Genomic DNA, 27850 nt, shown 5'->3' on the forward strand with positions numbered 1-27850 from the left:
CCAGTTCTGGTTGAGAAACCAAGTGAAGCCTTCAAATGTAAAATGTGAAGCAAAACAAGAATCACTTAGGAGTCAAAAATCACTTTAAAATTGAAGCAAGCAGAGTCCTCATCACTGCTGGTTTCCTCAGTTGTTAGACTTTAAAAGACAAAAAGAGAGAAAGAAAGGAGTAGGCTAATACTTTCATGGCCACTGGCCTCCACGTGCTTCCAAACAATATCGACGGGATATGGGATCCTATGAAAACCCCTAGGAATCTCCAAAAGCCTGCTCATCCGCCTTCCTTTTCAGACCCTGCAAGAGCAGTGCTGTCCTGTTACAATTCATATTCTACAATCCCGTGTTGAATGATTCCATTAGTAGATACTTAAATCGTGACAGCGACAATGAGTACCATACGGCTATGTTCGCTGCTCAATTTTTGGATGGTCATAGAGGGCATATATTAGAAGACATTCATTGATCAGGAAATCAAATAACAGACCAAGGTCTTCAAAAATTCTTGAAAAGAAATAATTGTACTTTGTTATTCTTTCTTGCACATAATACTCTACCGGTTCGATAGAACACGTATAGCATTGACCACAACAGAAACAAATTCACCTGTCAACTCAATCATGCGATTAAAGAAGCATTGGATGAACAGATCTAAAGATGGATCAGCTTCATAATGGTTCTGATAGAGTTTTCGAACCGCTTGGTGCTACAATGTCCACATTGCTTAGAAACGTTAGAAGACAACTTCTTTGCAGAAACTAATGACATCACCAGTGACAGTCGTACATATAGAAAAGGCCAAAGGCACCAAGGAGACACATATAAAGGGAGAAGGTACATGGATAAAGGCAGATAGAGGGACCATTCCTATTCTAGAAACAATCGAGCACTAAAAGCACGATATAAAACAGCATAGAAATATAAAGCAATATCTACATGACCACCATACATCACTACTGAAATAAATAACAAGAGAATCTAACCCTGTAATGCATTAAACACAGCACAATAGATAATAACAACACACATGAAAGGATCAAGACCCTATACAAATAGCATAAGAAATACATATACCTAGACGAATCCAGGAACATTCCCAAACTCATCCTCTAAAAACACAACATAGTGCCGTTTCAATCTCATGATAGTCACTCACAAGGTTGAAAACCATAAACTCCATCATGCATAGCAGGGACTAGCTACTATGACATAAGAAATAGCATAAGAAATACAAGACAATATCTCCATCAATGATGAAATTGTTGGAATGTTGGGCCTTTGGGGCCTTGGTATGGTCCAACCACCCTCGTAGTACCTTGGAATAAAAATGTGCATTTGGAGGGCTAAAAAGCCTCTTTGGTGCGCGCAAGTCACACGTGGTATTAGATGTGGCTTATCCCATATACAAATATGTATATCTAAGGTCCTTGAATATTTAAAGATAATGAGCCCCTCTCCCATCATCCCACCGGACTTTGTTGGATGTGAAAGAGGCTCTGCATGGCTATGGGCGGGAAGTGGGACCCCTGCCACCTTTTAGGTTGACTATGTCAATGAAATATTTGATTTCATATCACTAAATCACCTTGAAATAATTTGATGCATTACATGAGAAAATATATATTTTGAAGAGGAATCTAAAATTTTCATTTTCTATGTTTTCTTAGTCATGGAGGTTGGCTGTCCATGTATCTTTTATTTTAATTTTTAGGTTGGCTACTATATCACCTTGTAAAGGATGACAACATGTGGCTCTACTATCCCACGTTTTCCAACATGGTATCAGAGCAGGCAGATGGCCTGCAGACTGTGGCAGTAACACATGGCACCTGCGCTGCTCTGTGGACGTGATGGACTATTTGAACTGCATGTTCGTGCGGCGGCTAGTTGTACTTGACTTGTTCAATAAATGCACCTCTGCGTGTATGCGGGAAGTGACTACCCTCGTGCGCACACTGTCTGTCTGCAAGTGTATGCAGTAGTCAGCTGCGCTATGTGTGTACTAGGCAGGGTACCTGCGCACTCAAGTGCTCTAACTGCAGTCCCTATCCACGTTTGACGGTAGTATCTTCAAAGTGTTGATTCTCTGGCGGCTAGTGCGAGAGTTGATGGCCTGCATCAGCATCTTGTGAATTGTCTGGCATTTGATTAGTCGACCGTGCCCGGTGCGGGTGCTTGACATCTGTTTGTCTAAAAGGTGTGGGTCAGAATTTGTGGCTGGTCTTGCCCTGTGTGGGTGATCAATGATATTTGGCCTACCTATTCTCACTATGGTGTTTGGCCCATTTGGGGGGGGTTGGGATGTTGGGCCTTTGAGGCCTTGGTATGGTTCAACCACCCTCGTGGTACCTTGGAATAAAAATGTGCATTTGGAGGGCTAAAAATCCTCCTTGGTGTGCGCAAGTCACATGTGGTATTAGATGTGGCTTATCCCATATTCAAATATGTGTATATAAGGCCCTTGAATATATAAAGATAATGAGCCCCTCTCCCATCATCAAGCTTGAAATCCCAACCCAAACAACAAAAACTTCTATAGCAGAAAGGAACAAACAAATCAGAAAACAAGAAAAAGAAATGCAAGAGAGAGAGAATTAAATTAGGTTAAACATCATCCAACCACACACACAACCCCACCTACCCGATCTCTTCTTTTTTTTTAAATAGTTTTTATTTTAAATTTAAAAAATAAATTAAATAAGAAAATGGGGAAAAGCCAAAACTAAACAGGTACCTAAGAGTGGATGACCTCCAAAAATAGAAAAACCTAAGAACTAAACAGGTACCTAAGAGTGGATTACCTCCAAAATAGAAAAACCTAAGAACTAAAAAGAAAATGGGCTTGAAGCTTCCCACTTTGGGGCTTTGAAACTCCCCACCTGCAAAATTGAGCATATCTTCCAAGACGTGTTCGAAGTGCAAGCAGGGGTAGACAGAGCTCCACACATCTTAGAATATCACACATCTCAAATTGCCGAACATCAGTCTCTCATCTGAGTTCTCAGGAGGATCTATGGAAAACCAGGCAACATGTAAAAACATGCAAAGAGAAAGCTTCTTTCAACTGCAATCAGCATTAACTTGTTTAACACAACAAAAGTTTTGCCAATTTCAGAACTCCTCTTCAAAGATACTCAAGCATAGATGTAGACGGGATGTACTAACTATTATGGACTGGTTACAGAATTGCAAGGTTCTTAAGTCATGACCATTTTCTGGTCATGAACATCTGATTTCGCTCGAGGGCTCATTGAGACACAAGTAAATCTTAGCACTTATAAAGAATCTATGATGGCATGAGGGCATCCCTCATCAGCAAGGTTTCAAAGATACACTTAAAGATGCACAAGTAAATCTTAGCATATCTATTACCTTATCAGTAAGGTTACTGGAATTCTCCAAGCCTGCAAAAAAGCTGTCGCTCAAAATTGCTTTGTTCCACTGCAGCTGGAAAAGTCTCCTCAAGTTGACAGTTAAAGGATATTCATCTTTTGACTTCTGAAGACAGAATACAAACAACTTTAAAAACATCTCTCTTTCGTGCCTTTGGACGTCCAAGATCTCTCTCTTTATCACTTGCAATGCAGTTGTCTCTCTCTCTCAGGATAAAGGTTGTAGATATGGTGATGAAAACATCAGTTGCCAACTTAAATCATTCAGCCCAATAAAAAGCTTGCAAAAACTCAATTTGCTAACTGTTCTGAGTACAATATTACCCATGCTTGTTCAATGGCAGTTCGTGTGCTGTGCAGAATCTTGGAGATCGACTTCAACTTTTCAAAAGCTTTAGCACTTTGCTGAAAGTCTGAAAAGGACAATGCTGTGGTCAAGAAATTGACTAGCGAATTCCTACAGTGCAAAAAAGAGGAGACGGTAGTGCCAAAAATGATCACGATTCACAGCTTTCAGCTTGCCTGGTCTTGGTGTTTCAGGGTGTGTAATTGAAGATCCATGTACATGAAAAGTTCATGATCGCAAATATCTCTGCCTTGTCATCAAGGAGCTTCCTAAGTACCTTGCTGTGTCTTCATAAAAGAAAATGGGGGCGAACCCAGAGAATCAAAAGGCTGTTTAAGCCAACCAAGTAACTTCTGATTTTCCCCTTATTAAATAAGGTTCTGTGAGCATCACTACAAGCAGAAGAAAAGTATAATCACTTACGTCCAAATTAAAGCAAGGAGATTCGTCGTCGCTGCTGCTTTCTTCAGTTGTTAAAATCAAAAAGACGGAACGGGATACCATGAAATCATATAATAATTTGATGATTGATATAGTACGCCGGGCCAATGCGTCAGGTGACTTGCTTTGTTCGACAGTTTCGTCAAAGTCTTCTTTTCTACTTCCACGCCAGGGATTCCTGCAACATTCATGCTTATCGAAGTCTGTACGAGTAAAAGCTGGTGGAGCTTTCCCTTGCTCGGAATCATTGGAAATGTTTGGCGAAATCCTTTCTCTGCTGGAGAACGAGGTCAGAAACGATGAAAAACTTCGTACCATTGCAGAAATGAAGCCAATAAGGCTCTTATGTCTCACGTGCAGTGGGGGGAACCTCTTTATTTAGATGAGGACCGCCTCCAGTTCTGACTCCTCTTTGTGGCTATGGTCTGACTTATCTCCTCTGCTTTGGAACATGAAAATCGAGCTGCATCGAAGTGATAAACACAATGACGCCAGGTCTTCCGGGCCAAGGGAGCAAAGAAAGGGCAGACAGGCAACTGTGAGCAAACGTAATGAAAGCTGCATTCAAAGACCCGACTTTCTCTTCCACAACTTCGTCAGTAGAATGCAGCACCCAGAACAGAGCGATGGCACTCAAGTTTCTCGGACACTCAGCTGAAAATGCCCATGAACAAACAGAGCGATGGCACTCAGCGACTGCGAAACATTACGAAAGCACGCAAATCAACTACACGCAAGAAGCGCTCCAAGACAGAATTTGCAATGGCCATAAAAACACAAGGATCATGCGGGAAAACACAGAATTGGGAGCAAGATTACCTGTTTACGATCTGAAGGAACGGAGACATGAGCGCTGGATTCACCAGATTGAGAAATGTACTCAACGCCTCAAGATTTTTAATCCGTTCGCTTGCAAATGCCCAACTCCGGTACCAATATCAACTCGGGAAGGCAGGACTAGTTCCTTCAGAGCTGTCAGGGAGCCAATCCCCTCCGGAAGGGCCTTCAAGTTCTCTAGGCCGCTCAGATCTAACGTCTCCAGCCCTTGCAAGTTGCCGATCCACGTAGGCACTGAATCCAAGCCCCGACAATTCTCCATCCGTAGCGCCTTCAGAGCTGTCAGGGACCCCATCTCCTCCGGAAGGGTCTTCAACTTCTCTAGGCCCCTCAGATCTAACTTCTCCAGCCCTTGCAAGTTGCTGATCCACGTAGGCACTGAATCCAAGCCCCGACAATTCTCCATCCGTAGCGCCTTCAGAGCTGTCAGGGACCCCATCCCCTCCGGAAGGGCCTTCAAGTTCTCTAGGCCGCTCAGATCTAACTTCTCCAACCCTTGCAAGTTGCCGATCCACGTAGGCACTGAATCCAAGCCCCGACAATTCTCCATCCGTAGCGCCTTCAGAGCTGTCAGAGACCCCATCCCCTCCGGAAGGGCCTTCAAGTTCTCTAGGCCGCTCAGATCTAAAGTCTCCAGCCCTTGCAAGTTGCCGATCCACGTAGGCACTGAATCCAAGCCCCGACAATTCTCCATCCCTAGCGCCTTCAGAGCTGTCAGGGACCCCATCCCCTCCGGAAGGGTCTTCAAGTTCTCTAGGCCGCTCAGATCTAACGTCTCCAGCCCTTGCAAGTTGCCGATCCACGTAGGCACTGAATCCAAGCCCCGACAATTCTCCATCCATAGCTCCTTCAGAGCTGTCAGGGACCCCATCCCCTCCGGAAGGGCCTTCAAGTTCTCTAGGCCGCTCAGATCTAACGTCTCCAGCCCTTGCAAGTTGCCGATCCACGTAGGCACTAAATCCAAGCCCCGACAATTCTCCATCCGTAGCGCCTTCAGAGCTGTCAGGGACCCCATCCCCTCCGGAAGGGCCTTCAAGTTCTCTAGGCCCCTCAGATCTAACATCTCCAGCCCTCGCAAGTTGCCGATCCACGTAGGCACTGAATCCAAGCCCCGACAATTCTCCATCCCTAGCGCCTTCAGAGCTGTCAGGGACCCCATCCCCTCCGGAAGGGTCTTCAAGTTCTCTAGGCCGCTCAGATCTAACGTCTCCAGCCCTTGCAAGTTGCCGATCCACGTAGGCACTGAATCCAAGCCCCGACAATTCTCCATCCATAGCTCCTTCAGAGCTGTGAGGGACCCCATCCCCTCCGGAAGGGCCTTCAAGTTCTCTAAGCCGCTCAGATCTAACGTCTCCAGCCCTTGCAAGTTGCCGATCCACGTAGGCACTGAATCCAAGCCCCGACAATTCTCCATCCGTAGCTCCTTCAGAGCTGTCAGGGACCCCATCCCCTCCGGAAGGGTCTTCAAGTTCTCTAAGCCCCTCAGATCTAACTTCTCCAGCCCTTGCAAGTTGCCGATCCACGTAGGCATTGAATCCAAGCCCCGACAATTCTCCATCCATAGCTCCTTCAGAGCTGTGAGGGACCCCATCCCCTCCGGAAGGGCCTTCAAGTTCTCTAAGCCGCTCAGATCTAGCGTCTCCAGCCCTTGCAAGTTGCCGATCCACGTAGGCACTGAATCCAAACCCCGACAATTCTCCATCCATAGGTTCTTCAGAGCTGTCAGGGATCCCATCCCCTCCGGAAGGGTCTTCAAGTTCCCTAAGCCCCTCAGATCTAACCTCTCCAGCCCTTGCAAGTTGCCGATCCACGTAGGCACAGAATCCAAGCCCCGACAATTCTCCATCCATAGCTCCTTCAGAGCTGTGAGGGACCCCATCCCCTCCGGAAGGGCCTTCAAGTTCTCTAAGCCCCTCAGATCTAACGTCTCCAGCCCTTGCAAGTTGCCGATCCACGTAGGCACTGAATCCAAGCCCCGACAATTCTCCATCCATAGGTTCTTCAGAGCTGTCAGGGACCCCATCCCCTCCGGAAGGGCCTTCAAGTTCTCTAAGCCGCTCAGATCTAACGTCTCTAGCCCTTGCAAGTTGCCGATCCACGTAGGCACTGAATCCAAGCCCCGACAATTCCCCATCAATAGCTTCTTTAGAGCCGTGAGGGACCCCATCCCCTCCGGAAGGGCCTTCAAGTTCTCTAAGCCCCTCAGATCTAACGTCTCCAGCCCTTGCAAGTTGCCGATCCACGTAGGCATTGAATCCAAGCCCCGACAATTCTCCATCCATAGCTCCTTCAGAGCTGTCAGGGACCCCATCCCCTCCGGAAGGGCCTTCAAGTTCTCTAAGCCCCTCAGATCTAACATCTCCAGCCCTTGCAAGTTGCCGATCCACGTAGGCACTGAATCCAAGCCCTGACAATTCCCCATCAATAGCATCTTCAGAGCTGTCAAGGACCCCATCCCCTCCGGAAGGGCCTTCAAGTTCTCTAAGCCCGCCAAATCTAACTTCTCCAACCCTTGCAAGTTGCTGATCCACGTAGGCACGGAATCCAAGCCCCGGCAATTCTCCATCCGTAATTCCTTCAGAGTTGTCAAGGACCCCATCCCCTCCGGAAGGGTCTTCAAGTTCTCTAAGCTCCTCAGATCTAACTTCTCCAACCCTTTCAAGTTGCCAATCCACGTAGGCACAGAATCCAAGCCCCGACAATTCTCCATCCATAGCTCCTTCAGAGCTGTCAGGGACCCCATCCCCTCCGGAAGGGTCTTCAAGTTCTCTAAGCCGCTCAGATCTAACTTCTCCAACCCTTGCAAGTTGCCGATCGACGTAGGTAGTGAATCCAAACCCTTACAATTCTCTATCCTTAGCTCCTTTAGAGCTGTCAGGGACCCCATCTCCTCTGGAAGGGTCTTCAAGTTCTCACAGTTGGACACATCCAAACTTTCTACTTTTTTCAAGTTAGCGATACCCATCGGCAATGATTTCAAGCCTCGACAATTCTTCATGCGTAACACTTTTAGAGCTGCCATGGACCCAATCTCCTCTGGAAGAACCTTCAAGTTCTCACAGCCTGAGAGATCCAAATTTTCTATTGCTTTCAAGTTGCCAATCCCCATGGGAAGTGAATCCAAGCCCCGACAATCCTTCAGCATTAGCTTTTTCAGAGCCGTCATGGACGTGATCTCTTCCGGAAGGGTTTTCAAGCTCTCACAACCCAACATATCTAAGTTTTCTAGTCCTTTCAAGTTCATGACGTCCCAGGGAAGCATGGCGAAAGAGGTACACCTCATCAATACAAGACTCTTAAGGGATTCAATATGGCATATTTGTTGGATTGCTTTTTCGGAGATCTCGCATTTGGATAACTTGAGTATCTTTAAGGATTTGAATTTGTTGGTTCCCTGCAGAAATGCATGAAGTTACAGAATAGAAACATGAATTTGCTTGGAATTCAACCACCTACCACAATTTAATTCAGAAGAGAGATTACCAATACGTTTGTGAGGTCCATTAGGGGTGAGTCCAGTTGCAAGAAGACTAGCTGAGCTCTGCTGTCAAGTTGGCACTCTGTCTTAAAACGGTAAGCTGACAGTATCCGCAGGGGTGCTCCTTGTGCTATGTTGCAGTTATAATCCTCGTCGACTAGCATGTCATCTTGGGACTGTCTAGGCAGGAACAGCAACCGCAGACTCTTCATTTGTCCAAATGCTTCGGAGGAAAGCTCTCTACGAATTAACTCGTTGCTTTCTTTCCTGAGATCCAACCCCTCAATCTTGCCGAGCTTCTGAAAGATTATAAAGATCGTTAGAATTCAGCGATGATGGGCAATGCAAGACCTTGCTGAGCTTCAGAAGACAACTAGGGGTGAGAGTGAGGCGAGGATGCTGTGCTGCAAATGCTTTACCTTTTTATCACCGAGAAGGGGTCGGAGTTGTTCCCAGCTTGTGACTCTGGTGTCCTCTGGCATGCGCTGTCGGCCCAAACTTACGAGGAGGTCATGAACGCGAACTCGTTCGGAGGAAGAACTATCTTCACTGCGCTCTACGAGAGAACGCCGCTCAAGCAACAGAGCAGAATGATCATAAATCTCATCGACTTCCGTCCACAGAAAGTCCTCCGACGAGTTGAAAAAAGACACAATATCAAAGAATGCTCGCCGGAGGTGATCGTCCAGCGGGTCAATACTAAAGCCCAAAATTTGGACAAGCTCGTTCTCACTGTCACCGTCCAACGCACGCATCCTCTCCATAGAATCGATGACAGTATTGCAGGCGCCTTTTACGCTAAGCGTCTCATCTTCTATAGCATTACGTATGAATTCGCCTGCAAGCCTCAAAGCCAAGGGGAGCCCCGCACAGGCCTTAGCCACCTTGTCGACCATATCAGCGTCAAGACCATGGGCAATCTTGTCAACAAGTAACTGCTTGGATTTCTCAGGAGAGAGAACTTTCACGTGGTAGCGCTTGATGGATTCGTTATTTACGCCTTTTCTTTTCAAGGCATGACCAGTATTTGCATCTCTTGAGGTGATCAAGAATACACTTCCCGTGGGCAAACACGAATTTAGATTGTCAGGTAGCAAGTCTTCTAGATCCTTGGTGTTCCAGACATTATCGATGGAGAGCAACAGTGGTGGAGCAGCCATCCTGCCAGGATCTTCGGAGTTCAGATCCTCAATATCAATTTTGGACTTCAACGCTTTTGTCGTTCCTCCTTTTTTATCGATGGAGAACAACAGTGGTGGAGCAGCCATCCTGCCAGGATCTTCGAAGTTCAGATCCTCAATATCAATTTTGGACTCCAACGCTTTTGTCGTTTCTCCTTTTTTACCAGGAGCATCAAGTTTGGAGCCCAAATCTCGGAACGCTTTTTTCATTTTTCCATTTTTACCGGTAGAGAACGCTTCTGCAAGCTTTTGTCGTCCTACACGAAAATCGGGGATTTTGATTGTCTTCCCAGTTAGACACTCGTAAATTTGCGCCTGCAAACTTTGAATATCCGTGTCCTTTTTTGCCATCCCAACAAAGCAGTGCGCATAGTGGTGTGGTGAACTCAATAGATTTGCATGTACAGCTTCCAGCAGCGTGGTCTTGCCAACTCCTCCGAGTCCATGCAAAATGACATAACGTACGTGAGAATTTGGCATGCCATCAATGATTTGAACTACCTCCTTGGTTCGCTCCTCTAGCCCAACTGCATACATCCTGAGTTTCGTTAGCCCTCCCTCTATCAAAACAAGGTAGCCCCAACTTCATACATCACGGAGCATAGATCAATGCTAAAAATTTGGAACCAAGTTATCTCCAAAGGATTGGCCTTTTTCAAATGCTTTATTTTCACATCAACGCATCAATCCAAAGGTTGAGGAGGTAATCATATGTGGTCTTCAACTTTTATATTGTAGATTATTGGATCATACCTTTGCCTTTTGGTATTTCTGGCACATATGATGAGAATGGTCTGGGAATCATGTCATAAGTTCTTCTCAAGATCAAACGATCAAGCTTGTCGTATGAGCCCTTCATGTCACTCATAATGCCATCCAATGTGTTGGCATTTAGATTAGCAAAACAAAACCTATATTATAAAGAATTAGTGACACATAGCTCATTGATTCTCCAAAAGATTCATATCAATGTCGATATTTATATGTGGAGATTAATCTCTCTCTCTCTCTCTCTCTCTCTCTCTCTCTCTCTCTCTCTTTCTATCTATCTATCTACCTCTGTCTCTCTGTCTCTCTGTCTCTCTCACACAGACACACGCATGCACGCACGCACAACTATTAAATATGAATATGTGGAGGTGGAAAGTAGTTGCATAATCAAAGCATAACTAGGTGTAAACTATTTTCATGAGGTTCAAAGAATATATTACATATGGGTAACTTGCTCAATCCATAACTTATATGTTGCTCAATGAACTTTAACAAGATTGGTATTTAAACTAATCTACACATCCCAAACTTTAAAATGAGTGTAAAACATTCCAGAATTGCCTTCTTGAATGCGATCATTAAACCATGACAAATGCTATTTTGCATGTGAAGTATGTGTTCTCTATATATAGGATATATGAATTTCTTCAAAACTATTAAAAAGTTGTTCTACATGTGAATGCAAGCAAGTTCTCAATCAAAAAATCATTACTAGAGCTTTATCACAACTACAAGAGACATCCAATCTACAACATTTGATATAGTTTATGTTGTGCACAATGTTGCACTAGAATTACAAGTGCACATACAAGGGCACGCTTCATGGCCTTTGCTAGATTTGTGGGCAATTAGAAGATTTGAAGAAATGGACTATACATTTATGGAGTTATGGCCTTAAGACATTGATTTTTGGTGATATCCTAGCTTACTTCACCCTAGAATGGATGTAATAGATAATAGTCAATCAATACATATGCAATGCTATTTGTAATGGATAATAGTCAAGTAAAACATATGCAATATTATCTCTATAAATCCAAAATTAGGTGTCATTTCATTGCAATGTGGTCCATAGAACATGCCACAGATGTCAGCATGTCATAATCCATAGTAGCAAACATGCTAGTGTGCCATTGTACCTTTTGTTTTTTTAAGCATTTTAGGCCTCAGGGCAATTGCTCAAGGGTCATTGGGAATACTATTTTGGTGATGTGTATGGTTAGTGGAGCCGAACCACGGTCGCTAGGTTTATCCAAAACTTCACATCTCCCACATTGGCTTTCAAATTTTCACAACTTCAATCCTAAATACATTACTAACCATATTGCTTCTTTTTCAAAAGTCCTTTTTCTCAACATTCCACTAGACTAGCATGCACTTTGATTTGGTTCTACTTTCCTGTTCCCACTTCAAAAGTCCTTTTTGCCCTCGTTTTGCTAGACTTTATGCTCCTGTTGTTTTCCTATTCAGATTTCGTTTCCACTCTTCATGCACTTTTGACTTGGCATTGCTTTTCCCCCTCAGTGTGCAGTTCCCATTTAGATTTGGCATAGCCATGAAGGATGCTTTGATCATTTCTGTAGGTGAGTCGTCACCTTTCCATGTTTGCTCTCTTTACAAACTAGCTAGTCTACATTATTGGTTCACTTTCCTTAATATCCATGAGAGTTACAAGAGAAGCAGACAGAGGGTGCAAGATAGAAAAGGTAAAAAACCCAATCAAGATACAAGGAAGAGGTTGAAAAACCCAGACATGGTGAAACGAAGAGATTAAAAGAAGAGGAAATAAATGTACAATATCCAAAGATAATGGACCAAATCCAATGATTGAGTGTCGTGTAGAAGTGATACAGCCTAATGTGCAAAATCATCGCTATAGTGACACTGTTTTGGAAAATTAGCACAATAACATGAGAGTTTCTCCAAACAAGAAGGATGCTTGTAGGTTGTGGATGGGACACAAGAAGTACAATGAGTACATGATTCACAAGCTTGATACAATGTAGGCTAGTACATAGTTGTGGACCTCCAATTCTATTCGTTACTATATTTTTTGTCTCCAATTCTATTCGTTACTATATTTTTACATGTTTGCTCTCTTTACAAACTAGCTGGTCTATATTATTGGTTCAATTTCCTTTATATCCATGAGAGTTACAAGAGAAGCAGACAGAGACTGCAAGATAGAAAAGGTCCAAAACCCAATCAAGGTACAAGGAAGAGGTTGAAAAGCCTAGGCAAGGTAAAAGGAAGAGGTTGAAAGAAGGGGAAATAGATGTACAATATCCAAATGATAATTGATCAAATCCAATGATTGAGTGTCAAGTAGAAGTGATACAGCTTGATGTGCAAAATCATCGCTATAGTGACACTGTTTTGGAAAATTAGCACAATAACATTAGAGTTTCTCCAAACAAGAATGATGTTTGTAGGTTATGGATGGGACATAAGAAGTGTACAACGAGTGCATCATTCACAAGCTTGATACAATGTACGGTTAGTACATAGTCGCAGACCTCCAATTCTATTCGTTACTATATTTTTTGTCTCCAAAACATTATGTATCTTTTCATTTGTATTGTTGTGATCTTAGAGAGAGAGAGAGAGAGAGAGAGAGATAGAGAGATAGAGAGAGAGAGAGATTTCTTTTACAAGTGACAAGCCCGATGGTTGGAATGGCAAGCTAGCTTATTGTCCATTTGACCACTGGGCTACTTTAGGCCAACCATTGGGCTAGTTTAGGATAACCAATAGGTTGGTTACAACCATCATGCTAGTTCTTAGCCATTGGCTTGGTTTAGGCCAAACTTTGGACTAGTTAAGGACACCCACCAGGCTGATTATAACGATCATTTTAGCTCTAATCGTTGGGAGAGAACATTTGCCAAACCAATCTAATGTTTGAAACATTAAGGTTGTTGGGTTCATGAAGGCATGCAATTTGGGTTGGACGAGCTGGCAGAGTTGTACCTAAGATTTATGGTTGAAATCCTTGATGAAAGAGTTGTATTTGAGAATTATGGCTAAGATCCTTGATGTGGGTGATTGCAAGATAAAGGTGCCCATGGGTGCCCACTTTTGGTTGGCCTTGAGTAAAATCGGATGCTTGAAATACAAGGAAGTGGAATAATGGGCAATGGGCAGCCACCTCAATTAGGGTATTTCAATCAATTACTAAAGTGACACATGGCACGTCCTCTAGGCTTAAAATCCCTATGTGGCAATATACATGAAACTAACACCTTGATCGGGTAAGGCATGTGGCAATGAGACCATACCTAAATCAATGTATGATATCTATTATGGTAGACCATGTGGCAATATAACATGGCTTCATGCATCCAAAAGGGTAATTATTTACCTCAATTGAGGTATTAAGGCATCCTACATGGAAAAACATAAACGGATGGGAACAAACTTCGGTTGAGATATTATAAAATACCTATGTGAACTAGTGCACTTCACAAGCCAATACCTCAATTGAGGTATTTAAGCATCCACTGGAGGACTTGGTCTAGCTTATTGGAGGACCAGCCACTATGATGGAGGATGTGGACCACCATACTAGTTGTCATGATGAATTATCTGCGAGCATCTTGAAACATGTGAGCATTCCCAAAATATTTGGACAATATGGATTCCCTCTTGAGGGGTGCACTACTAAGAAATCCTATGCATCACATGCATTCAAGGGGTATTTTGAAATTCGTTATCTAAAATCCCCCCCCCTAATAAAATCGCCCCTCGTTACTTATGAGCTGACATATATTTTTCTAAAGTTGAGTTAAAAATTGACCCAGTTATTGTAATCTTGTTAAAATTTTCCCTAAAATTGAGTTTAGAAACCATTCTTTTTGAATGCATGTGTTGCACAAACATTCTATGAGGTAAACCCCCTAAGGATTGCCTCAAGTTAGTGAAATGACAAGCATAGTGAACTACATTACATTCCATCACACCCCTTTAATGGAAATGTCCTTTCTGTGAGTCATCTCTTCTCCAAGTGGTTTGGTAAAGAGATTTACAACATTCTCTCTATTGTCACAATATTATAGTGTGGTGTCACCAAGTAACACTCTTTCACTGATGAAGTGCTCTTTGAGATCAATTTGTGCTTTTTCTTGAGCTATATACTACATTCTTGGCTAAGGCTTAAAAGTAGAGCCGATTGATTATCATAGTAAATTATTGTTGGCCATGTCTCATCAGAGTAATTTGTTTCTAACAATAGTCTTCTAGGCCATATAGACTCACATGCACCTATTGTGAGTGCTCTATATTCCATTCTTGTTGAGGATAAAGAAATAACTTAGGATATTTGTTTGACAATAATGATATATTAACTATTTTGAAGAACTCTACGTTCTGAAATGATGATTCCTTTAGTACTACTTAAACATTTATTAAATTCTTCATACATTGAACATTATGTTCTTTAAAGAAACACTCATATTAACTCTTGCTGCTATAGATGCTAGGAGTGAGCACTTGTGCATGCTTATCATGTAGCCGATGTATGGAGGGGAGAGTAGGGGGAGTGCGAACTGACCCCAGTTAGAGTCTGGACTCTGTATGTCTTATTAACCACATTCAAAAGACTATGAGTGGAGAGAGAGGGGAGGATGGGAGCACCTCCAAGGAGGTAGAGTGAACTACAATGGAATCTTTCGACGAGGATGATACCAAGAGCAAAGGTGCCTTGTCGTATGCTGATATCCTCACCGAAAAAATGCTTGGTGGCTTCTTCCCACTTCCCGATGAGGAATCTCAAAAGATTTTGTGTGCAAAAATATCTTGATGAGCGAAAGAAACTAAGCATAAAGATGAGATAAAGATTGGTTTGAGACAGTAGAAAGTACTTCTCAATGTGTGAGCTGTAGATGGACGATAGGTCAAGTCCCATCAATGGATGAACTCACACAATTTATGGCATAGAATAGCTTCACAAACTGATTCATGGGAAAGGGCTTCTTCTTGTTCCGGTGGATTTTTGAGGCAGCCACCGTGATGAGCTCGTGGTGAGCTCATTTTTATTTTTGATAACATCTATTTTGGTCATGCCATGGAGCCTCGCCTTTAGCATGGACAAGTTCCTTTACCATGATTACCCTATATGGATTGAATTTTTGAACCTTCCCACTTGGCTGGGTGACTCCGAGGCAAAGATGACAACATGCAAAATTCTACTCATCCCCAGGGTGGATAAGATCTTGGAACTCTGGGATCATATGCAGGTGGTGCCGGAATATTTCTAGATGACATGTTGGTTGTGCAGCAAGCTAGGTTTGGAACATTTCCTGACGCCTATTTTGTCTACAAGAAGTTGGGTCACTTCGCAAGAGAATGTCCCAGTAGGGCGGCCGCACAAGGGGAGAAGATGGGTGATGTAGAAGATGCCCATGAAGAAAGGATCCTGAGCAATATCATTCACCAAGAATTATAGGTGCCACCTTGCATCAATGAGGGTGATAGGCCCCAAGTCTATACCTTGGAGGAAGTCGATGCTCCCCCTCAAGTTGAGCAATGGAAAACAATGGGAATGAACAAAACGGTCATATCAAAAGTGCATGATGCTAAGTGGATCTCCTAGCATGCCAATGATCCATACGATTTGGCTAGCTAGGAATGAAGGGACATTCTATTCAAGTTTAATAAAAGATTACTTTTGATACGTTTTGTGTGTCTATCAGGAAAGCGGGTAGGAGGTGGGACCCTTGTATAGAGTGAGACGCTGCCATTTGAGATGTCATGTAAAAGGCTTGGGAGTGGGATTTCAGATATAGGACTAGTAGGAAGGATGCAAATGAGTTGGTGGTGGTTGTCAAGCAACCATTGAGAGCGGTGATGCCTTAACACCCCACTCACACCCCAAGACCAGTTCGTAGAGGGTTCATATCTACCCTCCTTATTGAAACTGAGCTTGCCATGTAGGAATGGGAACTCAATGAAGAGGAATCTACAAGGTTTAAGAGTTGGTAGCTGTGCCTTGCCATAGGAAATTGCCTCTTGAAAGATTTTTTACACTCCTTTAAGAGAAAGCAGATGAAGGAAATGATCGATAGAGTGCAAGATGCACATGAATGAATTTTGGCATGTGGTAGATTTCATAAGGAATTGAGTGCCATAGTAGGTGAAGGTCTGGAGGAGGATGTTGTATTGATGCGATTTTGGATGGATTGGATTGCCAGTTCTCTAAATATCAAAGAGCATGACTTCCCCACCCTGTTATCAAAGACGAACTCCAAGAAGCACTCAATGCTACGGCCAAACACAAGTCTCCAAGCCCTAACAACCTTATCATAGAGTTTTTTAGGGCCTTCTAGAACCTTATTGGATAGGTCCATCTAACTAATATGGCCAACTCAACTGTAGTTGAGAGGGGCACATTGTCGGAGGACATGAATGCTGGCTTAATGAAGCACTTTTCCAAGACACAAAGCTGCGTGAGAGTTGATGTCTAGCACCCGATCATAATGCTAAACAATCTCGTACAAAGTGATTGCTAAGGTGCTAGTAGTGTGAATCCATGATATCTACATGTCAGTTGTGGACTGTGAGCAAAACGACTTTTTGAAGGGAGGGACATATTTGAAAACATTCTAAATGTCTCGATGGCTCTTGACCATGTCAGTGCCATAGGATGCATATTCTACTATTTCGTCTAGACCTTGAAACTCCCTAGAAAAGGCCTACAACCATGTACAATGGGACTTCTTGCTAGCTGTGTTAGATAGACTAGGGTTCAGCTAGGGGTTCAAAAAGATGGTTGCTTGCTTATTTGGAAATGCTTTGGCAATGCTTTGTATCAATGGAGGGGCAGTCGGTAACTTCTATCTCAGGAGGTCAATCAAACAAGGGCACCCCCTTATTTGCAATTAGGAATGTGTCTCTAATGAATGTGCTCAAGCAAATTGTGGAGGCCAGTCGCGAGATCCATCAAAGGAGCCAAGCTATTGTTAAGTGAATAATTTTATGCCTAACTTTTCACAGACGACATCATATCCTCATCGTCTCTAGACAATAAGCTTGGTTACCAATCTTCTCACGATTTTGAAGAGGTTTTGTCTCGCTTTGGGCTCCAAATGTAGTTGACAAAAGACCCTCCAACTCTGCATATACTACAATCCTCCTCCTAACTAGCTAAAAGGCTTGCTGGTCCAAGTGGTTCCTAGGGGCCGCGTAATTCGGTACTTAGGAGCCCCCATAAGGTTGGGTTCGATAGTGCTCTAGAGGTTCGACTAGTCTAAGAACAAATTAGAGAGAAATTGAGAAGTTGGCATGGATTGTGCTTAGGTTGGAATGCACGAGTGCTAGTATGCTCATGGTTGCCACAACCTACGTGGTGTCGATTTGGAATTTTAGGAAGAGCCACTGGTTGGAAGTGGAATGGATGTTTGCATTGATTTGGGCTGAAGGAGGTAAGAGTAAAATGCACTTTATCCCCTGGGAATTCCTCAAGGCACCCAAGATGTAGGGGAGACTTAGCCTTCTAGATATTCAACTTAAAAACATTGCCTTGGTTTGCATCTTATCATTCTAGGAGGTTGAATGAAGGTGCATATGCACTCTCTCGTTCTCATGTGATCATTGCTCAATCATCTAAATCTCCTTCCGTGATGCACACCTTTACCCCTCCCTTCTCATATGCCTCAACTTCTGATAGTGACAGAACTAAAGCTTCTCCAGGGCGAAGACCCAAAAGTCATCAAAACCCGCTAGCAGCTAGAATCCAACAAGCTGCCTCTCTATTATCACATGATAGATGATAGATGGTTTACTCGACTATCATCAACCACCATTTCAACCTAGGATCTATGGTCTAGCTGTCTACCACTGACACCTTTATTTTTATGCCTTTCATGATGGAGACTTCGGAGGCCTTTACCAAAATTTAATCAAAGTTTTTTCTTGGCCCAAGCTAAAACACTTGCTACACCTCTATCGTCAGTCATTTGCTACTTGCCAATCATTCAGACACCAACCACCAAGCGCTCTGGTAATATACAACCACCCATCCATTCCAGTTAGTGGCCTACGACATTATGGGCCCCTTCCCCATGTCCTCTTCAGGCAACAAATACATAATAGTATTGACCAACTATCTAACAAGGTTGTAAGACCACCAACACAAAACCCGCCCGGCACCCGTTTTAATGTTGGAGTCTGGAGATCCGTGGATTGGCTCACATCACAAGCCCTTCTATTCACGTGCCGTTCATTTTAAAGGGCGGGGATTCCCACTTCGTACGAGTCATGACCACCGTAATAGCAAGGCCAGCTCCGGAGTCGGGATTCTCAGCAAGGCCAGATCGGCCACGTACAATCCCTTATTAACTCATTAATTTTGAGGCTAACGAGCCGTTTGAGTCCAGGGCGCAGAACAGCTCCTTTGCCGTGCCGTACTTCTTCTCTTTTCTCTTCTGTCTCGCTTCTCGGGTGATGGTTCTACGCTTCTAGCGTCCATCTACTTAGCTGTTACGATACGATATTCAACGAATGCAATCAACGACTACCTAACAACCTGAACAACAACTGAAGGGAGATAATTCGAGGCTGTTCCTGGGGATTCAGTCGTGCCAGAGCGGTTCAATAAAATTCAAGCACTTGTTCCCTTTGAAACTTAAGAAACGTCAAGTAATAATTATTAACGGTGGAGGTGTATAAACCTGGATTTCCAGTGAGAGGAGAGCATTGTGAGGCATGCTATTGTACCGCGTACAATCACGACTGTCGCACTCCTTAAGTTCTCACGACGCGCGTCGTCATTAATTTCACCGTCATCTTTGTGAAATCGCAGCACATACTTGGCGAGATCTCGCATCTCTTTTAACAGATCTACGCATTTTGCACGATTTTGACTGTTTAGTTCTTGTTGTCTCAAAATGTATGCCACCATCGATAGTGCAGTAGCGGTCCAATGGAGATTTCCGGCAGCTCCCAGCACATCTGATAATACTTTGGCCACGGCTCCCGTAAAAAAATCGTGTACCTGTGGGAAATTTGTTCGCCACTGATGATTTTCAAAAGAGTTCGAATCCGACGACCGTGTACAACAAATGTGGAGCAGAAAAGGCGATGACGACCAAATATCTACAACCGTATTATCAAACAAAGACTAAGCACGCGCACCTGGCCCTTTGCTTTTTCCGCGTTATCGGCAATCCCGCTCATGATAGTCGGTACAAAATCCAGGGTATGCTGGACAGCCTCTGGTATATCGAGGGGTGTCGATGGTTCACCTTTTTCAAAATTAGAAATGGCCTACAAAAGGTCTTGAGAGGGTCATTCGAGCAGTCTCCAAATTGTGAAACAAAGCAGAACAAATGAATGTCGAAACCAGTGAGAGTACCTCTTCAAAGTATTGTACGACGCGATCTAAGTCGTCCTCCGTCAGTTTGTCCAGAATGGCCAGAAAATCAGCAAAAGGTAGTTTCGACGGGTTGGCCGGACGACACCAACAATTGCAGAAGCTTGCTACTTGACCCATGCTGCAAGATCTAGCTTAGAAAGTCGACGCTGAGACTGGAAAGAACAGCGAAGTGTGTTAAAATGCCTGGACCGCTGAGCGCGTATCCAGAGGAAAAATTCCAGTCCAAAAGATATCTCTAGAGTTGTGACGGGTTGGCAGGACGACCCCAACAATTTCAGGAGCTTGCCCCTTGACCCATGCTGCAAGATCTAGCTTAGAAAGACGCTCAAACTGTTTTCTGGGAAGTGGAAAGACAAGCGAGGTGTGTTAAAACGCCTGGACCGCTGAGAACGACTTCAACAATTTCAGGAGCTTGCCCCTTGACCCATGCTGCAAGATCTAGCTTAGAAAGACGCTCAGACTGTTCTCTGGGAAGTGGAAAGACAAGCGAGGTGTGTTAAAACGCTTGGACCGCTAAGAATTAACGGAGCTGGATGTTGTTGAAACCTCAAAGTATGAAGCAACCGAAAGCACATAAGTTATTCAAGCCAAGTAGGAGGAGTTGTTGTAGGATACTTGTTCTAATTGGAAACACTAGTCCTCACTTTTAGAAGAGATATCTTTATACTTTAAGGGAAGGATGTTCACCCACCATTGAAACCGTGTGGACCCCTTTCTTATACTTCCACAATTTGGTTTCAAAAACCTACTACATACCTTTTCTTGGGTCACACTCTTAAAAGCCCTTACATTGGACCTAGTCAATGCCCAAAAAAAGGAAAGGTCTTAGTAATGCTTCATTTTGAAAGATGAAATTATTTTGTGGGATTTTATTTCCTTCACCCACCTTGGAAAGCCCTTACATTGGACCTAGTCAATGCCCAAAAAAAGGAAAGTTCTTAGTAATGCTTCACTTCAAAAGATGAAATTATTTTATGGGATTTTATTTCCTTCACCCACCTTGGAAAACTAAAATAGGGGTTTCCTTTAAATGTTTACCATCTCATGGATTCAGAACATGCTCAATTCTTTGCATGGCTCCTGTGCCCGGCGGATCTAAGTCTTAACAACTCCAACTTGGACCCTCAACTCGTCCTTCACCCAACCAAATGTCGCACCCTTACCAAGGCCTACGTTGCCGCTTTACAGATGTGCACAAGAAACTACAAAGGGTGCTAACCTCACGTCTTTCTCCGTCGACATTGTCTCACAAGCTCAGTCCATCTCTCTTGGCTCTATATAGTGCGATGCTTGAAGGTGAAAAGTTCATACGATATTGTTGCACAAGTGGAGGAGATGAGTTCCTCAAGAAAGAAATTGTGTTAGCCCTGAGCACAGAGGCAATTGACATTCATCTCCACGACGTGCTTTCATGTGTTTTTGCGGTGATAAAGCTCCTTCTCACTTTGCTCTCATATTCATGGGATTCCTTAAGGCCTACATACTTAGAGAATACCACTGGTATTATCCATGATCCCATCACTCTTTTTGTCTTTCTAGTTGGCTTGATTATTGTTGCATTCACTTGAGGATTTTGGTAGGGTTATTTGGTTAACTATGGGGAAATATCTCTATAATACCAGTGATAATTTGGCATCTCTCTCTCTCTCTCTCTCTCTCTCGCTCTCTCTCTCTCTCCTCCTTGTTTAGGGTTGGAGCCTAACCGACGGGGGTCACAGTGGCCCTTGTGCCTCATCCATCCTGATGTCCTGCTGTTGATGATGATGATGATGATTATGATGATGTTAATGATGATGCTGAGATCGATATATATAGTCGATTATCGACATGACTATGTTGTACTTAGGACTTAGTACTGCCATTTTGCATTTTTTGCATTCTACATTGGTGTGGATGCTTGTTTAGTAGCTCCACTACCACAACTCATTATATCAGGTTTTCATAGTCTCATAGACCCATCGGTCTTCTGAAGACTTTAATAAACTTTCTCTCTCTCTCTCTCTCTCTCTCTCCTATGTCCATTAAAATACTGCAACTCAAGGGCACCAAGGGGACACTAGAGAGAGGATGCAAGATCGTTTAGGAGCTCAATTTTGAAAATGAGAAGCTTAAGAAAGAAATGGCTGATCTACAAGAAACAATGAAAGGAAAACACGTCGAGATCATGCAGCTGATCACAAAAGGGGAAGATGATATTCTTGCATGGAAAGCAGTGGTTAAAAAGGGCTAGTTAAAAAGGGCACAGTAGCACCCACAAAAGAGCTCATATCTGAAACTATCAAGGAAGAAAAGAGGAAGAGTAGCAAGGCACTAAATGTGCTGGTTAGAGGCCCACCAGTTAGTGATACTTCCATGGCAAATGTTGTAGCATTTTTTTACCAAGATGGGGGTTAATCTCATCTGTGAAGAAGCATGGAGAGTGGGTACAATAGATGCACCAATAAGGCCCATGGTAGTGAAACTATGGAAAGCCAAAGATAGATCCACCCTCATGAATATGTGGGCAACAATGAAGGGCACTAGGAATTTCTTAGATGTGATCTCATTCACCTACAGCACGAGCATAGGAGGGAGGGGATGGTACAGGTAATGGCAATAAGAGAAGCAAGAAAATGGTCCACCTATAGGGATGGTAAGGTGATTATCCAAGAGAAAGCAGACATGGAAAAGAAGGTTATGACGATGTCGGGCCCATACAAAGAGGACTAAAAATGGCAGTGTGGAATTGTAACGGCACCCTTTGGTCAAATCCGAGGGGGAGTACTTGGAGACATATAACAACAAAGACATGTTTTTTTATGCCAAGATGCATGAGAGCCCAGAGACAGGACTTTCCACAGTGACAAGATATACATGGGAGTCAGCTCATAGGATGGTGATGAGGAGAGACAGTGGGGTATGAGGCTCTGGGGGCTAAAGGCACGGCTGTCCTTTTTCTATCATGCCCATACAGGGTTATGGCCCATATGAGATGATACATGATGACATCACAAAGTTGTCTAGGTAGGGGGGACACCCTCCTTCTTGGTGACTTCAATGCACACACAAAAGATAGATAGTTGGGCTTTCTTGAATTTGCATCTGATTCCCTCATAGTACTGAAGCTAGATGTAGCAGATCTTAAGATAGGAGGCACTCAATAGATGCACAACATGTGACGGGGTATGGACAACATTTATTGGATTTGGGTGCAATCCATGATTTGATCATTATATAATGGTCTCCATAGGTAGACAGCATTTAGTAGACTCACTTATTTCCCACGTGGGGGAGGGACAAGCATAGTGGACTACCTGTTGGGTCGCTTAGACTAATACATGTCTTTGTGGTGCCTCCTCCCCCACTCGGTGCTGATGACCACTCATACCTATCCTTTTGTGTCTCTACTATTATGCCAGTATCAAGGAGGGCCCCTCTCATGTCCACTCATGTCCATATCCACTTTGAAGGTGCCCTTGGTCTAGCCTATGTGAGCCACTTAGCCCGAGAGCTTCCAGCCTACTTGGAGGCGATGTAGACCTTGCCCATGCCTCACACACCCTTGTCAGTAGTACATGATGCTGTGATCAAATCTTTCCCCATGACTCAATCCGCACATGTCCTAGCTAGGAAGATTCCTCAAAAACCTTGGTTTGATAATGAGTACATAGAAATGAGATCTCACCTCACACATGAGCGAGCCTTAGGCTACATGACATCACATGAGGCATAGTAGATCTCATGATGATTGACATATTGTAAGGTTTTCCTCACACACCAGGTGGATGAGGTGATGAAATCATTTTGAGGAAGCCGTCTATTCCCATGATAGATCCAAATATTCGGCACACATATGTATGCTCTCTCTAATATTTCCTGATATGTAGGCACCACCCGATATGTCCTATATGCCAGGGACCACTACTTACCACCTGTTCACCACACAAAATGTACGTGTCGTAGTCCATCGGCTCCATAATTGGAGAGCATAGGGCTGATTGAGCACTTTGCACATGGGCAAGAGGTCTTGGCTCTGATTCTAGCATGGATTTTCAACCATACAGTATGTCATGGCTTCCTAATTACTTGGACTACTACCACTATTGTACTAATATACAAAGCAAGGGACCCCATGGACACTGGGAACTATTGCACTCTTATGATTGGCCACACCTTGGCCAAGATCTATGGTCGGTACTAGAGAGGTATATTGGTGGCCACACAAAGGCTCATGGGTAGTGGGCTCTAGGGTAGGCAAGATTTTGGAAACAACCCTCCACCCTAGACCACATGCTCACCCTGTGACTATCATTGATGAGGCAAGGTTGATATGTCAAAAGGGTACATTTGATTTGTAGACTTTCGGAAGGCCTTTGACACTGTCTCATGATCTATTTGATCAGAAGGCTACAAGGGATGCATATTCTAGAGATTATGATTTGTGGGGTGATAAGCTTATATGAGTCCATCAAAGGGAAAATTTGTGCTCTAGGAGACCTATTGGATTGGATTGAGAGCACGACCAAGGTGTAGCATGGATGACGCCTTTCACCAACTCTCTTTGGGCCCTACATTGATGAGATCACATCCATTATAAACTGGCTAGGAGGTGAGGGATCGCTATTGGTGGTTGACATGATGATACATATTCCATTTTATGGGGATGACATAGCCCTCATATAATCTTCCATAGAAGGATTGTAGAGACATATGAAGGCCCTAGAGGTGTCCTGTAGATAGAGAGGATTGACAATCAACCTAGGGAAAACCAAGGTTAAGACCTCAACACCTCACATGCAGTGCTCATGGACATAGCTTTACTTATCGAGGTGAGCTAGTGGAGATAGTGTAGCCCTACACATACCTAGGGGCAATCTTCATAAGGCCAATTTTCATGATGACTCATTCAGCTAAAGCATGACTCACACGAGGGTGGGGTGCTTTGGCTCAACTAGAGATATAGTGATCCTAGGTGCATTTTCAAGATCCACCAACAAAGGGAGGCTTTTGGGCACCCTAGTGAGGCCGACTCATGTATACACATCACCTTTTTGCGGGAGCAATCCTTCGGTGGCCAAAGAGAGGAGTGATATTTTATAGTGACCTTTTTGGGAGAGTAATCTTTTAGCAATAGAGTGGAGGATATTTGAGTAGCTATAGGTGACTATGGCATCTACGATGATTTAGAGTAAGCCAATTAGTCCCTCATCATATAGTACAGGTAGAGTTTGCCATGACACCTCTCTAGGTTGATGTCATTTTCCAAACAGTGACATTCCTCCACAGAGTTTGGGCCCTACCCCATTGGAAATTATCGAGGCTGGCACTAGAGTCATCCAGATAGCTAGCAAAGAGAGGGGTTGATACAATATGGTATGCACACATATCCATATGGTCTACTAGCCATGATAATTAGATGGACTGGCTTCCCCCTTTTAGCACATCATGGATGCATCACCTGAGTCAATCCCATGAGATGAGATTAAACATATCATACAGATAGATCTCTTCCAGCTCCATGTGTCTCAAAATTGGGGGGGGGGGGGACCAAGAGTTCCCCACTAAGATCCAATTCTATCATGACCACTTCTTGCATGTATCATAGGTCCATGGGCTCATCATCAAACCCTAGTACCTCAAGGATAGAGGAGTCTTACAACCATTGAGGATGCCATTGGATAGATGCGGGTCTCACCCCATTAGTTGAGGATTGAGGCAGGGAGAATTGCAAGTATACCCAAAGAGTAGCGAGTCTACAAGTTATTTACACTGGGGGAGGATGAGACATAGGAGCAATTTCAACATATCTTCCAAGCCTACTATGAGATCCGAGGATGATACCACTGCCTCTTTTAAGAGGGGCACAACTTTGGTCCACTCTCATTATTGATCCACTTCCACAACCACGTTTACATTGGGCTCTATCTTATTGAGATGTGATGACACAGAGAGACACTATTGTGACATATTAGAGAGCAGTAGGAAGTGACACACCACAGGTCATTGAGGCAAATCAAGCAAAGAGGCATGTCACAAACTTTTGTGCATTACTGACCTAGGTGGTACATGTACTAACTGTAACAATATTCTTAACTGACTATAACTAGGCCTACAAGGCACATACCAAGGAATAAGTGGCACCTATGGATAGCCCATAGAATGGCCTACAAACCCCCCCTCCATGGTATGGGCTGAAGTATCCTAGACATGGCTCAGGATACCTGAATATCTAATGTCATGGTTGCACATGTTTGTCCTATACGGATATAGCAACCTATGATTGTACAGTGTACAATAGGTCAAGTTACAAAATGTACTAAGTTTAAATCTTGCCAAAAAGCCTCAAACTTAGGTCAAGGTAGAGCTTCGTAAAAAGATCTGCCAAGTTGTCTTCAGTGGGAACATAAGACAACTGAATATCACCTACTGATAATTGCTCTCTTATATAGTGATAGTGAACCTCAATATGCTTTGTGTGAGCATGGAAAATAGGATTCCATGCAACAGCCAAAGCACTCTAACTATTAGTGAAGATGATGGTAGGAGCAGTCTGACATGCATCAAGATCTGCAAGTAGCTTTTGAAGCCAAATGCACTCCATTGTAGCTGTAAAATCTGCTATGTACCCAGCTTCACATCTAGAAGTAGCAACTGTATACTGCTTCTTGCTTAACCAAAAAACACATGAAGTACCAAGCATGAAACAGTTGCCACTATGTGACACATGAGTGTCCGAACAACCAGCCCAATCACTGTTAGCAATGAATCCATGAATGATAAGTGAAGTATCAGTCCCATAAAGAAGGCCTACATGTTGAGTGCCTTTGAGAAATCTAATAACACGCTTCACAGCCATGCACAGATGGGCTATGCATATATCTGCTCAACTGTGAGACAGCATACTGTAGATCAGGTCTCGTATGGCATAGGTAAATCAAACAACCAATTGCTTGTTGCTTGTTGATAGAGAGTGACATCACATGTACCGCTGCCATCCTCAAAAGAGAAGTGAAAACCATGCTCTAATGGTGTGGATACTGGGTTGTAATCCTCAAACTAAAAATGCTACAAAAGTTGTCCAATGTACTTGGATTGGATACTGGCTTGCAATCCTCAAACTGAAAATGCTAAAAAAGTTATCCAATGTACTTGGATTGTGACATCAAAATGCCCCCCTTACTACTAGCGAATTGGATGCCCAGATAGTACTGCAAAAGACCAAGATTAGACATAGCAAATGTCTTCTGCAAATCAAGTTTAAAATATGCAATTTGTTGAGCATGTGTCCCAGTCACAAGCATGTCATCCACATAAAGGACTAAAATCAGCAAATTTGTCCCACGCTTGTGGATGTAAATGGTAGCCTCCATAGGGATGTTCTGAAAGCCAAGTGTGAGCAAATGAGTATGAATCCTGGAATACCAAGCTCGAGGTGCCTGCTTCAATCCATAAAGGGATTTTTTCAAGTAGCATACCTTGCTTTCAGAACCTTCAACCTCAAAGCCAGGAGATTGGGAAACATAGACCTCTTCCTACAAATGCCGATGAAGGAAAGCTGTCTTTATATCAAGCTGATGTATGTCCCAATGAAAGTGGGCAGCAAAGGCAATAACAATGTAAATAGTAGTGATCCTGGAAGTGGGAGCAAAAGTCTCCTCAAAGTCAATGCCATGCCACTAAGCATAGCCCTTAGCAACAAGACAGGCTTTGTAACGGACCACTAAATCATTAGCTTTCCGTTTGATTTTATAAACCCGCTTAGTTCCAATGGCATGCTTGCCAAGAGGCATATCACACAACTCCCCAGTGTTATTCTAATGGATAGAATCCAATTCAGCTTGCATAGCCTTCAACCAAAAAGCATTCTGAAAGTCATATTGATGACATAATGGCTCTTCATTGCATACTGTAGCAACCAAAGCATAAGTAATAAAACTAGCATGCTCTTTCTGAATAGCTGCTCTAGTACGGGTTGGCAGAGGAGTATCTTGTTTGCTGTCTCTTAATGTGTTAAGGAGCCGTCAAGGTACCTTTTGGGATCCTGAATATCAACTCTTT

At 43.4% G+C, this 27850-nt stretch overlaps 2 protein-coding genes across 2 annotated transcripts; both read right to left on the bottom strand.

The window, feature by feature from the left end:
- Positions 1–4290: 4290 nt before the first annotated feature.
- Positions 4291–6632, bottom strand: LOC147887956 (uncharacterized). Its single transcript, XM_087393375.1, has 2 exons — positions 5110–6632; positions 4291–4379 (listed from the first exon to the last, which is right to left on the bottom strand). The coding sequence occupies exon 1, from the start codon at positions 6573–6575 to the stop codon at positions 5115–5117; it is 1461 nt and encodes a 486-aa protein (XP_087249501.1). The 5' UTR covers positions 6576–6632; the 3' UTR covers positions 4291–4379; positions 5110–5114.
- LOC147887957 (uncharacterized) lies at positions 6583–20214 on the bottom strand. Its single transcript, XM_087393259.1, has 8 exons — positions 19793–20214; positions 19573–19704; positions 19110–19432; positions 10426–10583; positions 8911–10199; positions 8497–8790; positions 6689–8407; positions 6583–6588 (listed from the first exon to the last, which is right to left on the bottom strand). Exons 1-8 carry the CDS (start codon positions 19928–19930, stop codon positions 6583–6585), a joined length of 4059 nt encoding a protein of 1352 aa, XP_087249385.1. The 5' UTR covers positions 19931–20214.
- Positions 20215–27850: the final 7636 nt, after the last annotated feature.

Source organism: Dipteris shenzhenensis, chromosome 22 (genome assembly GCF_047967505.1).
Source record: "Dipteris shenzhenensis isolate YYH24624 ecotype China chromosome 22, Dip_SZ_1.0, whole genome shotgun sequence".
In the NCBI taxonomy this organism is placed as follows: domain Eukaryota; kingdom Viridiplantae; phylum Streptophyta; class Polypodiopsida; order Gleicheniales; family Dipteridaceae; genus Dipteris; species Dipteris shenzhenensis.

Coding starts and splice junctions, on each gene's coding strand:
- LOC147887956 (XM_087393375.1), bottom strand. CDS start 6,575: ATGGATGGAGAATTGTCGGGGCTTGGATTCAATGCCTACGTGGATCGG.
- LOC147887957 (XM_087393259.1), bottom strand. CDS start 19,930: ATGGGTCAAGTAGCAAGCTTCTGCAATTGTTGGTGTCGTCCGGCCAAC. Junction 19,433..19,572: donor CGGAAAAAGCAAAGGGCCAG/GTGCGCGTGCTT, acceptor AATTTCCCACAG/GTACACGATTTTTTTACGGG. Junction 8,408..8,496: donor TGGACCTCACAAACGTATTG/GTAATCTCTCTT, acceptor GCATTTCTGCAG/GGAACCAACAAATTCAAATC.